At 39.7% G+C, this 13,867-nt stretch overlaps 1 protein-coding gene across 5 annotated transcripts in view; it reads right to left on the bottom strand.

Moving 5' to 3' along the window:
• Window positions 1-569: 569 nt before the first annotated feature.
• LOC115196476 (sodium channel protein type 4 subunit alpha B) overlaps window positions 570-13,867 on the bottom strand; it is a 56,781-nt gene continuing 43,483 nt past the window's right edge. For 4 of the 5 annotated variants that reach the window (XM_029757351.1, XM_029757360.1, XM_029757375.1 and 1 more), the window contains exons 18-27: window positions 9,525-9,651; window positions 8,380-8,534; window positions 8,109-8,282; window positions 7,812-7,934; window positions 6,279-6,560; window positions 5,505-5,558; window positions 5,264-5,401; window positions 5,004-5,108; window positions 4,385-4,655; window positions 2,976-4,249 (exon numbers count right to left, since the gene is read on the bottom strand). In XM_029757351.1, the coding sequence (XP_029613211.1) occupies window positions 2,976-4,249; window positions 4,385-4,655; window positions 5,004-5,108; window positions 5,264-5,401; window positions 5,505-5,558; window positions 6,279-6,560; window positions 7,812-7,934; window positions 8,109-8,282; window positions 8,380-8,534; window positions 9,525-9,651 (2,703 nt within the window). Of the gene's footprint in view, window positions 4,250-4,384; window positions 4,656-5,003; window positions 5,109-5,263; window positions 5,402-5,504; window positions 5,559-6,278; window positions 6,561-7,811; window positions 7,935-8,108; window positions 8,283-8,379; window positions 8,535-9,524; window positions 9,652-13,867 lie in introns of all 5 variants that reach the window. The other variant, XM_029757342.1, reaches the window with a different exon arrangement.

Genomic DNA, 13,867 nt, shown 5'->3' with positions numbered 1-13,867 from the left:
TTTGTGAAGTGCTTTTTTCATTCAAAAATAAAAGATGAGCACTCAACACACTGTGCCTTGGTCTGTTCACTACGACGCCTGTGACAGCATCTTGTATACTGTAAGTCTTTTACATGACAGATAAAGCTATGGTATGGCTGTGAGAACAATCTAATCAATGTCTTTGAGGCACGATAATAAGGTAAAAGAGTATTTATGGACTGTGAACTAAGTCCTAACACTATAGGTTTAAATAGATATCTGACTGCTGGTTAAGCACCGCCCACAGGAAATAGAAAAATGAACAAAATCTACATCTCAGAATTCACAAATGCTTAAGGGATTACATATATTCTTGTACTCCAGAGGAAAAACGTCACATCTGGGAATTGCTATTGATCATAACTGGGAACAAAGATGTCGTGACTGGTAAAAGTGAGATAACTGAAAGCTACTCATGTCTGGCAGTCAAGTTGTGACATGTATAGTTCTCCAGCAGATGGCATATACAGTATGCTTGTGAACAAAGACGTCATAAAGATCCCTCCAAAATATTTTAGAAATACAATACAACTGGCAGAGCACCCAAACACATTTTTCTTTTTTATTTGAAATGTATTAGAATTGTTAGAAAGTAAAGCTTTAAAGCATAATATGTACCGCTGTGTATTTGCATTTATAGTTTATCATTACATGAATTAAATGCTCTTTATATCGATAATACAATCTACAAAAACCTCCACAATTGAGCATTGAACATACAATATTTACAGGCCACGCTGACAGCACGCATTCAGCCTCAGAAAAAAATACAATATCACATCCTTCTCTATTTCTTTCACACAGTATTAGTTTTGTAAACAATGGTGCATGATATCTATATAATTTACATTTCACAATTCCAAGGTCCTCTGCTTGAATGTTCACACTGTGCATAGAACATGATTTAGAGGCAAACCCCTCTCCCTTTGGATGAACTGCTGTTGTAGGTAGCACTTACATATAGGCACACTTGGCTTAACAAACATGGAAGAGCTTGTACAAAAGTAAGCAGTTGCTAACTTAGTATTTGTCCTTAATTCAAACTCAAGACCCCTTGTAATGAAATACTAATTGGTTAGAATTATTGAATCACTGAAATAAATAGAAAATGTATATATCTTATCTAAATTGTCCTCCACACATTGTTTTCAAAACGCAAACGGACACACATTTGATGGTGCAGTTAGGAATTGTAGTAGTAACTCAAGCTGGTTCCATGCATGTGTAGTTAATCCATGCGTTTCTCATACAAGTTTCAAAGAAATCGCAGTGTGGTTGATTGTGCTAATCGGAGTGTATTAGTATCAATAGTCAAATGTGCCTCTCCAAACAGAGATTGTGTAAGATACTGTACACACATTTAGGTGAGATTGATATTAAAGTATCATTAAAAAGTAGTTAACATTACACTTTTTAATGAATAAACTGCATTCCTAACAAGGCTTCATTATCCAGTACAAATTATGTTTCAAGGTGCTATCCTACTGCATTCCCATGATTAAGACATTTCTGTGTTAAGACTTGTATGGTAATTTTAGCTGAAGCTGTTATCCGAAGCGACTCAGTACACACATATAGTATGTGCCCCTTGTGAAAATCAAAACAACAACTCTGGTGTTGCAAGCCCCATGTTCCAATAAACGGACCAGTACATTTTCAGCATGTGCACCTATTGTGAAGATATGTAATTATGAATTTCTATCATCATACTGCTTAATACCATAAATAATTGCAGATTAAAAACCGAACACTGTTAGTAGTACTTGTGTTACTACAGTAGGTTACTTGTGTTACTACAATGAGAAAAAATAAAGTCAATTTCCTTAAAAATAAAATCAAAGGAAATATACAGAAAATTAAGAAATTCGACAATAAAAGAAAAACGACCTTGTAAAAATTTGACAAATTAAGTGTTATTCAGCAGAATTTGTTGATTATTGCAAATGCAAATAATTTCTCCATCTGTTTTCTAAACTTGTTCCTTCATTAAAGTCTTTTCTCATTTCATATGTTAAAGGCACAGGTCATATTTATTATTAAATGTATTTTGGGTAAAAAAAATATATAAAATACTTTGTATATACTGTACATCCCAGTGTGAGTATTTGCTTTAATACCTTAAAATGAACACACAAAAGTGTTGGCCAAATACGTCAAACCAAACAAATAATAACTTTTCAAAATACAATTGTATTCATTGAAAAATCTATTTAACATTTTTATTTGACATTCTTGTACCGGTTTTTGGAAAATGATAAGGCAGTAATAAAAGTTTAGATTAAAATGACAGATGTACCAAAAGTCATAATATGAAAAAACTATAATACTTTTTGAGAATCCTGTTTTTGGAGTCATATTTAAACTTTGAAGATACAGCTGAGAATATTGTTGGCCTTTTTTGTTGCAATTGAATACTGCAAGTGCAGATTTGATTTGAAGAATACATCTTGAATAAAAAAGGCATAAAAATACAAAAAGGAACATATTTATTAAATTACTTTCAGGGGACTGAAAGGTATATTTTTGTGAGATGGAGTTTTATTGAATTATTATTATCTTACACGTTTCTACCTATCTCTTAGGTTATTTAATTCTTATTTAATTACAAGGGGTCTGTTACCACAACTGGGCTTACATCCATAAATGGGCCCAAAACTTTCAGCTCAGGCTTTGGTGATTGTCTTGCCAACAATAGCTATGATTTCTCAGTCAATACATTCCAGGTTAACATCATCAACATCAATTAAATTGACTGCTATATTCGTTATATCATCATCTCTTTGATTCAGTGGGCTGGGCTCAATGTGTCCCTCAGAGTCTTAGTTAGCGAGAACCCTGTCTCTGATCCAAGCCAAACATACCAAAGTTGGACTTTGGAGATGAACAAGCAGTCTCATCGTCAAAGACAGAAGACCATGATGATGCAGTGTTTATCTATTGGTTGCACTAGTTATTCAAACATTGGACTCTTTCAGCTGTGAGTTACGGATTGAGACAGGGATGACAAAGGGGGCAGAGTGCAAGATGATCTCGTTCTGAAGCTCCACAGGTGGCGGCTCTTCAGTAGTCTCCACAGGAGGTTGTGTCTCTGTCAGTTCTTTGCTCTCCCGTTTTTCATGAGAATCCATATCTACAACGGTTTCATCCACTCCGAGTGATTGTTGGCTTCCATACAGTTTGTTCATCCTGATGGCAATCATTCCCTCCGTCTCTGGCGGCGCTTCATCCTCCTTGGTTAACGCTTTCTTCTCGCGGTACTTGTAGGAAGCGAGTTTCATCGAACGTCTCAGCAGATGCTTGCGATAGGCTCTCTGAATAACAACAGCTGCTACCTCCTCCTGCTTTCGCCTCAGGGTGGTGGTGATTGGCTCGTATGACACTTTAGAGGGGTTGTTGGCCATGAACTTCTCCTCCATGCTTTCTTTCATGGCATCCATCTCCGCTGACTCTCCCAGCACCTCTGTGGTCAGCGCCAGCAGGATGTCTAGACAGTGGATCTTATCCCCAGGGACAATGGGAAGGTCCATGGTGATCAGCTTGATTGCGTTGGGTTTGGGGATCCTGAGCGGGTCTTTAAGCGTATCACAGAACTCCGACAAAATGTCGTAGGCGATGAATTGTGACGCGTCAGGGTCGAACTTCTCCCAGGTCTCGTAGAACATCTCGAAGTCTTCCTCACACAGCGGGTCGCCACTCTCCTCTGTGGCCACATTGAAGTTCTCGAGGATAATGGCAATGTACATGTTGACCACAACAAGGAAACACATGATGATGTAGCTGCAGAAAAAACAAATTCCCAAACCAGGGCTGCCGCAGTTGCCTCTTACATCTGTGCCGGGATTTTCCACGTCCGGGTCACAGTCCGGAGGTCTACTATTCAGAATGGGTGAGAGGAGACCATCCCAACCGGCTGAGGTTGTGATCATGAACAGACAAATTATACTGTTGCCAAAAGTTTCAAAATTGAACATATCGTCTATTCCGGCCTCCTTCTTGACATACGCAAAGTTGGACATTCCGAAAATGGAGAAGATAAACATGATAAGGAAGAGCAGGAGCCCAATGTTAAAGAGAGCAGGAAGTGACATCATCAGGGCAAACAACAGTGTCCGGATGCCTTTAGCTCCTCGGATGAGTCTCAGAACTCGACCAATCCTGGCCAGTCTTATGACACGGAAAAGGGTAGGTGAGACAAAATACTTCTCTATGAGGTCTGCCAGCAGTAAACCTGGAATGGAAAGAAAATAACAACATTTTAGTTTTCATTGTAATTACTATGTTCTTCAATCATGTTTCATTTCAGAAAAAATAAAGAATTCTGTAGCTACATGACTAATGAATACAATAATTTCTTCATATTCACCAACAATGGAGAGAATGACGACGACAAAATCAAAAATATTCCATCCGACGGAAAAGAAATATTGTCGCAGTCCGATCAACTTGAGGATACACTCTGTGGTGAAGACGATGATAAACACCAGGTTGATGAGGAAGAGTATATCCTCCTTCTCCTTGCTCTGGCCGTCCGTCTCCACCATCATCGTTACCATGTTGAGGCAGATCAGCACCATGATGAAGATGTCGAAGAATTGTTGGGTGATCAGGTCGAAAATAAGGCCTGCGAATTTGTTCTTCAATCAATAGAGACCAAGAGAAGGAGAGGATAAAACAGACTGAATTAGAGGTATGTTAGATCAATGACATGCACATGAAAATAACAGTATGTCTCTATACTTTGGAAGGAAAGATATTGTCATGGGGGAGGAACAGAAGCGGACAAGAGCAGATAGTGATAAAGTCTGGGCAATACCTTCTCATTGAGTGGTACTGTATTTAGCTGAATGTTTTCCTCTTAAACATTGGTGATGATACACTTGTATTTGAACTAAGAATACTGTCAATGAAATGATGTGTAGGGGCGGGAATATACACTATTTTGTTCTTAAGGCAATTAGCCAGTAACCCAAGCAGGTGCTTACCTGGGGTCTAGGAATGGGTTTCTGTGGCTTCTTGGAACCAAGCTTTTTCATGGCATTGTAGTATTTCTTCTGTTCCTCTGTCATGAAAATGTCTTTCCCTCCAAAGTATAGAGACATACAGTTATTTTCATGTGCATGTCATTGACCTAAAATATTAGTAATTTATATGTGTATCGTATTGTGGTGATAATATGTTTTAGAAATGTATTTCATGCTGTGTTTGGCATTTAGTGATATTAGGCTGTAGGACGGCCACTTATCTTCTTTTTTTGTTGGTTGAAGTTGTCGATAATGACACCAATGAAGAGATTCAGGGTGAAGAAGGACCCAAAGATGATGAATATGACAAAGTAGATGTACATGTAAACATTATCCTCATATATGGGCTGGTCTTCCACCTTGTTGGAACAGAGAGTATAAAATCATAAGAAATTAGTTGGTTTTCATACTCATTTTAAAGTGTATAATTATTATTACAGTATTAAGAAGGAAGTGTCTTACAAAACGTGAATCCACAGCGCCATACATTATATCCATCCATCCTTTAAACGTTGCCTGGACATGAGAAAAAAATATATGCTGTAAGAAACAGCAGTGGTGTAAAGTACTTTAGTAAAAATACTTGAAAGTACTACTTAAGTAATTTTTGGGGGTATCTGTACTTTACTTTACTATTTATATTTCTGGCAACTTTTACTTTTACTTCACTACATTCCTAAAGAAAAGTATGTACTTTTTACTCCATACATTTTCCATGACACCCAAAATTACTCGTTACATTTTGAATACTTAGCAGGACAGGACAAAGGTTCAATTCGCGCACTTTTCAAGAGAACATCCCGGGTCATCCCTACCGCCTCTGATCAGGCGGACTCACTAAACACAAATGCATCTTTTATAAATTATGTCTGAGTGTTAGAGTGTGCCCCTGGCTATCCGTACATTTTAAAAACAATAAAATGGTGCCGTCTGCTTTGCTTAATATAAGGAATTTGAAATTATTTATACTTTTACTTTTGATAGTTAAGTATATTTAGAAACAAATACTTTTAGACTTTTACTCAAGTAGTATTTTACTGGGTGACATCAGCTTTTACTTGAGTAACTTTCTATTAAGGCATAAGTATGAAAAATTGGGTACTTTTTCCACCACTGAGAAACAGTAGGCTATGTACATGTAACACAGGCCAACACCCGTATTACCACTTTAAACAACTTCAACTATAGAATAGTAGTAGGCTATATGATTAGTAAGCAATCTGTTTTGAAACTCACTATTTGCAGGAGGGAGAGGTAGCCCATGGCCACGTTGTCATAGTTGACCTTTGCATTCATCCAGCGCACGTCGTCATTACCCTCCATTAGTTGAAAGCATTCGGTCTTGTTATTCACAACGTCAGCAGAGAACCTCTCCTCAGACGTGGTGTTGAAGCAGTAGTAGTACTTCCCAGCAAACAGGTTGACTCCCATGATGCTGAAGATGAGCCAGAAGATGAGGCACACTAGAAGCACGTTGAAGATGGAAGGAATGGCCCCCACCAGAGCATTCACCACCACCTGTGGAAAGGGTTAGGGTTAATTTTAGAAAACCTACAAATTTGAGAAAACCTACAAATCAAATCCCTAGTAAAGGAAGAGCTTGTACAGTATGTAAAAAAGGGATTCATGTTGAACTGCTGAGACTCATTGGAGTGAAATACTCTTTGGATTGTTGATCAATTCTCAAAAATGTATCAGCAAATGCATTTCATTTCTAGGGCCACAGATTTACATGTTTGGGACTCATCAAATACACCAGCTCTTTTAAATACAAATACAAACCCAAGGGCTCTTTTAAATGTAACCAGTGCAACCATTGCAGAAATATTGCACAGAAAAAGTATTTTGTTGATACAGCTTCCAAAATGGAGTATTACGTCAAGCATTTCATTAACTGCAAAACCACTCATGTCATCTATAGATTGGAATGTCCACAGTGCAAGGTGTTCTACATTGGACGGACAAAGAGACGCCTTCAAGACCGCCTAGCGGAACACAAGTACGCCATACGGGTAGGCAATGACGACTACCCCATGGCAAGGCACTACACGTCCTTACACCATGGCAACCCTGCCTCCCGACAAGCTATGGGTATTGATCATATCCCGGCCTCTATTAGAAATGGGGACCGTCTTAAACAGTTAAACCAAAGGGAAGGTTTTTGGATTTACAAACTACAGGCCACTAAATACCCGGGTTTAAATTAAGATATGGATTTCTTACCCTTCCTGTAGGGTTGTGATGGGTCCATTTGCTGTCATCTAGTGGACATTTTGCTCAATTGCCCTCAGCTATGTTTAGACTCTTGTTGTTCATGTTTTGCTGTGTTCTAGTGTACTATGGAATATATTGCTTTCTTATTCTTGACACTTCTCCCAGCCATATTTAAGGTTAGAACTACCTTCCTAAGTGTTCTGATACTTCTAGCTTGGAGTTGTATTTTTATGATAACATAGCTACAGTATTTCACTTTAAAGTGTGTATAGTATTGCTTCCTAGGTATGTCCAATCAATTTTGTAACCACTCCCTCTTCAAATTAGGGCTAATTGGAAAAACTGTTCAAAAGAGAACATTGTATTATTTCTTTGTACTCCCTGACGAAGGGCATGCAGCCGAAACGCGGCTGCATGCCCTTGTTTCTATTGAACATGCCATACTAATAAAGGCATTTTAATCAATTATATGAAGAGTGCCTTGGTCCTCCTTTCTTTTTGAACACCAGCTCTCTTGTTTCGGTTTTCTCGACTTATGAAAGACTACTCACTCACCCTCATTCCCTCAAATCTGGACAGGGCGCGGAGGGGCCGCAAAGCCCTTAAAGTTCGAAGAGATTTGATTGGTCCAAGTTCAGCATAGCCCAGGATGTTAGCCGTTAAGCTAATCAAAGACACCTTGGAGATTTGGGATGTGACAATAACATGTGAAGATTAGCTTTCTCAAATGAACTGAAATATTGCTCATTTATATTGATTAAATATAACTTATAAATGTTGATCAAATAAAATATAGCTTATTATGACGAGGATGCACTACACAGATGGGCTGGGGTTACTACTTTGACTTACATCCACAATGAGGAAGTCCAGCCAGCACCATGCGTTTGTGAAGTAGGCCTGGAATCCGTAAGCCACCCACTTCAGGAGCATCTCAATAATGAACACGTAGGTGAAGACTTGATCAGCATATTCCAGGATGATTTTTATGGTCCTGCGCTGTTCAATGTATATGTCTTCAAAAGCCTGTGAAGGATTGAGCAAAAGATTATGGACAGCTGTTTCAAAATACCGTATGTTAGTTATTTGTGTTGCACTGAAAGAAGGCATCACTCTATCTCACCAAAGCTCCACTACTCATTAGGATCATAAAGATGATAAAGGTCTCAAAGTAGTTGTGCTCCACAATGAGGAAGCATGTCTTCCTGAAGTTCCACCAAGTCTTTCCTTTGCCCGTGGTGATGTCAAAATCAAGGCAAGGGCATCGTCCAATGCATTCTACCAGAGATTTGAGGAAGGAGAACATATTAGTAAGATTAGGCAAAACAAACCTCGCACCCCATCTACCAGTACTATCCACATTTGTCAAGTCAGGGATTTCAGAATTACAATCAATGCATGGGGAAGAAAAAATAATTAATTAATGGAGATGAGTGGGGTGCTAATGAATTCATATTCACTTAAAGTGTATTCTACCATTTGAACCATACAGGGAACCTCCATTTAAATAGGCAGTATAGCCATTGTTATATCAACCAGGGAAATGCAACATGACTCAAACAAATCTACACTAAGTAAGCCAGCCCTGCTCTCTTTCCCTCTCTCCTCCTGAACAACTAAGTAAATCATTGGAGGCTGATGTAGGTTAACTACAGTATACTGAACAAAAATAGAAACGCAACATGCAATTGTGTTCGTTGTCCATAGTTTATGCCTGCCCATACCATAACCCCACCACCACCATGGGGCACTCTGTTCACAACGTTGACATCAGAAAACCACTCACCCACATGATGCCGTACATGTGGTCTGAGGTTGTGAGGCCAGTTGGACAATTTCTCTAAAATGACATTGGAGGCAGTTTATGGTAGAGAAATTAACATTCAATTCTCTGGTAACAGCTCTGGTGGACAGTCCTGCAGCCAGTATGCCAATTGCACGCTCCCTCAAAACTTGACACATCTGTGGCAAAACTACACACTTTAGAGTGTCCTTTTATTGTCCCCAGCACAAGGTGCACCTGTGTAATGATCATGCTGTTTAATCAGCTTCTTTATATGCCACACCTGTCAGGTGGATGGATTATCCAAATCTGTGCACAACATTTTAGAGAAATACGTTTTTTTGTGCATATGGAATATTTCTGGGATCTTTTATTTCAGCTTATGGAACATGGGAACAACACTGTATATGTTGCATTTATATTTTTGTTCAGTGTATATTGACTCCCATGGTAGCATCAAGCCTGTAAGTGGGAGATCCTCTTACTCTCGGTCCAGCAGTTCTCAGGGCTGGTGGTGTCTGCCTCTTCTTCCTCCTCTTCCTCCACTTCAGGGGGATTGTCCACTGTGCTGCATATTGAAGAGGCATTGTCTGGTGCAATAGGTTTCTTTAACTGTAGTGGGAGAGACATCTGTATTAGATAATATGGGATATCCCATTTGTAGCTAATCTTATAGCAAAAAATAAATAAAAAACATCAAATGTGAACTATCCCTTTAAATAAATTGTATATTGAAATCAGAGGTTAATCATGCCCACTGGGTTGGATTGAGAGACATGAAATGTAATTCTATATCCTCAACTTACTATGACCTCTATTTACTCACTGTTTTGAGCAGATTGTATAAAGATCTGGATGCTTTTGCTGGGACACAGCACAAAATGATTTGGTTTAGTAAGAGGAGGAATGATTTAAGTTACCTATGTGTCTATAACTCTTTGCCCAGTCACATATTCATATGGTATCTCTCTTTCACATACAGTGCCGCTTGTCACATTAGACTAATGAGTAAACACACTGTGGGAAAGAAGTAGGACATAGCAACTGTTGCCCGACAGTCTCTTTTAAAGTTTGTAAACATGTCAGCTCCAAAGAATTATTCAACCCCTGCACTGAAGAACATAAACTGTAATTCAATAATGTTATATGTTAACTGCGAGTTAATCTGAAAAAAGACTGGCTTTGTTTATTTATACCGTGCGTCAATATGCACCGTCTGATCATTTGACAAGATGTAGTGTCTTATTTCATGTTTTGTATTGTGTGATCAAACTATTTATTTACCCTTTTATAATATATTTACACCATATTCTGAGAAATGGGTCTCAGCTGGGGTAGCTAAAGCAGAGGTCAGAGTTGAAATGCCATGGGTTTAGCCGTAAGCGGAGCTGTCATGTGAAACATGTAATTTGATCCATTTTAAAGGCACGCCAAAGGTATGCATTACTCAATAGTTCAGGCTTTAGCTCCTGAATGAAACAAATGTTATATGATTTGGCCTGCTGAGGAACTGACAAAGGCATGCCCTGTATTTACCAGACACTAAAACAAATATACGAGCTATATTATTATACGAGGTATATATATATATATATATATATATATATATATATATATATATATATATATATATATAATTATATGAGATATATATATATATATATATATATATATATATATATATATATATATATACCTCGTATAATAATATACAGTACCAGTCAAAAGTTTGGACACACCTACTCATTCAAGGGTTTTTCTTTATTTTTATATTTTCTACATTGTAGAATTATAGTGAAGAAATCAAAACTATGAAATAACACATATGGAATTATTAGCCACCCTTTGCCTTGATGACAGCTTTGTACACTCTTGGCATTCTCTCAACCAACTTCATGAGGAATGCTTTTCCAACAGTCTTGAAGGAGTCTTGAAGGAGTCTTGAAGGAGTTCCCACATATGCTGAGCACTTGTTGGCTGCTTTTCCTTCACTCTGTGGTCCAACTCATCCCAAACCATCTCAGTTGGATTGCGGTCGGGTGATTGAGGAGGCCAGGTCATCTGAGGTAGCACTCCATCACTCTCCTTCTTGGTCAAATAGCCCTTACATAGCCTGAGGGTGTGTTTTGGGTCATTGTCCTGTTGAAAAACAAATGGTAGTCCCACTAAGCGTAAACCAGATGGGATGGCTTATCACTGCACCAAGCTGTGGTAGACATGCTGGTTAAGTGTGCCTTGAATTCTAAATAAATCACAGATAGTGTCACCAGCAAAGCACCCCCACACCATCACACCTCCTCCTTCATGCTTTATGGTGGGAACCACACATGCGGAGATCATCCGTTCACCTACTCTGCGTCTCACAAAGATGCAGAAATCTCAGATTTGGACTCATCAGACCAAAGGACAGATTTTCACCGGGCTACTGTGCATTGCTCGTGTTTCTTGACCCCAGGAAGTCTCTTCTACTTATTGGTGTCCTTTAGACCATGAAGGCCTGATTCACGCAGTCTCCTCTGAACAGTTGATGTTGAGATGTGTCTGTTACTTGAACTCCGCGAAGCATTTATTTGGGCTGCAATCTTAGGTACAGTAAACTCTAATGAACTTATCCTCTGCAGCAGAGGTAACTCTTGGTCTTCCATTCCTGTGGTGGTCCTCATGAGAGCTAGTTTCATAATAGTTAGTTTTTTGCGACTGCACTTGAAGAAACTTTCAAAGTTCTTGAAATGTTCCTTACTGGCTGACCCTCATGTCTTAAAGTAATGATGGACTGTCATTTCTCTTTGCTTAAATAATATCACCTCCACCTTACATCATATCACCTCCACCTTACCGGCCACCCTCGACCCACTTCAGTTTGCATACTGCCCAAACAGGTCCACAGACTATGCAATCGCCATCACACTGCACACTGCCCTATCCTATCTGGACAAGAGGAATACCTCTGTAAGAATGCCGTTCACTGACTATAGCTCAGCATTCAACACCATAGTACCCTCCAAGCTCATTATCAAGCTGGAGGCCCTGGGCCTCAACCCCACCCTGTGCAATTGGTTCCTGGACTTCCTGACGGGCCGCCCCCAGTTAGGAAACAACATCTCCACCTCGCTGACCCTCAACACTGGGGCCCCACAAGGGTGCGTGCTCAGCCCCCTCCTGTACTCCCTGTTCACTCACGACTGCGTGGCCTTGCACGCCTCCAACTCAATCATGAAGTTTGCAGACGACACAACAGTAGTGGGCTTGATTACCAACAACAAGACAGCCTACAGGGAGGAGGTGAGGGCACTCGGAGTGTTGTGTCCTCAAAACAACCTCTCACTCAACGTCAACAAAACAAAGGAGAATGATCGTGGACTTCAGGAAACAGCAGAGAGAGCACACCCCTAACTACAACGAAGGGACAGCAGTGGAGAAAGTGGAAAGTTCTAAGTTCCTCAGCGTTAACATCAACGACAAACTGAAATGGTCCAACCATACAGACAGTGTGGTGAAGAAGGCACAACAGCGCCTCTTCAATTTCAGGAGGCTGAAGAAATTTGGCTTGTCACCCAAAACCCTGACTAACTTTTACAGATCCACAATCGAGAGCATCCTGTCGGGCTGTATCGCAGCCTGGTACGGCAACTGCTCCGCCCTCAACCGCAAGGCTCTCCAGAGGGTGGTGCGGTCTGCACAACGCATCACCGGGGCAAACGTCCTGCCCTCCATGACACCTACAGCACCCGATGTCAGAGGAAGGCAAAAAAAAGATCATCAAAGACAACAACCACCCGACCCCCTGCCTGTTCACACCGCTACCATCCAGAAGGCGAGGTCAGTAGAGGTGCATCAAAGCTGGGACCGAGAGACTGAAGAACAGCTTCTATCTCAAGGCCATCAGACTGCTAAACAGCAATCACTAACTCAGAGCGGATGCTGCCTACATGGAGACCCAATCACTGGACACCTGTTGGGGCTAGGGGGCAGTATTTTCACGACCGGATGAAAAACGTACCCAATTTGAAAAGGTTATTACTCTGGCCCAGAAACTAGAATATGCATATTATTAATAGATTTGGATAGAAAACACTCTGAAGTTTCTTAAACTGTTTGAATGGTGTCTGTAAGTACAACAGAACTCATATGGCAGGCAAAAACCTGAGAAAAATACAAGCAGGAAATGAAAATCTTGTGGCTGTACTATTTTCAAGTCATTGCCAATGGAACACACAGTGACAAAGGATTCATTTTGCACTTCCTAAGGCTTCCACTAGATGTCAACAGTCTATAGAAAGTTGTTTGAAGCGTCTATGATGAACAGAGACCGAATGAGAAGGCATGGGAGTTGATGTCCCTGGGATGACATCACTTCATTGTCGCGCGTTCATGTGTTCCAAAGCGTTTTTCAAGACACAGGAAAGGTCCGGTTGAAATATTACTGACGTTTCACGTTAAAATGGCCCTAAAGATTGATGCTATACAATGTTTGACATGTTTGAACGAACGTAAATAGATAATTTCTTTTGGCTTTTCGTCGTGACATTTCCCTCGCGCGCCCTACATTTTGAGTAGCCTACTGAGCGCGCTAACAACATGGAACAACATGGAGTTATTTGGACATAAATTATGAACTTTATCGAACAAAACAACATTTGTTGTGGACCTGGGATGCCTGGAAGTGCCTTCTGAGTAAGATTATTAAAGGTAATTGAATATTTCTAATGTTATTTATGATTTTAGATGATTCCAAAATGGCGGCTATCTGTATTGCGTAGTGTATTTTTCTGAGCACAATACTCAGATTATTGCAAAGAGTGCTTTCCCAGTAAAGTTATTTTGAAAT

This window comes from Salmo trutta, chromosome 1 (assembly GCF_901001165.1).
Source record: "Salmo trutta chromosome 1, fSalTru1.1, whole genome shotgun sequence".
In the NCBI taxonomy this organism is placed as follows: Eukaryota; Metazoa; Chordata; class Actinopteri; order Salmoniformes; family Salmonidae; genus Salmo; species Salmo trutta.
The sequence above is the reverse complement of the archived record's forward strand: the minus strand, read 5'-3'. Positions and strand labels throughout refer to the sequence as shown.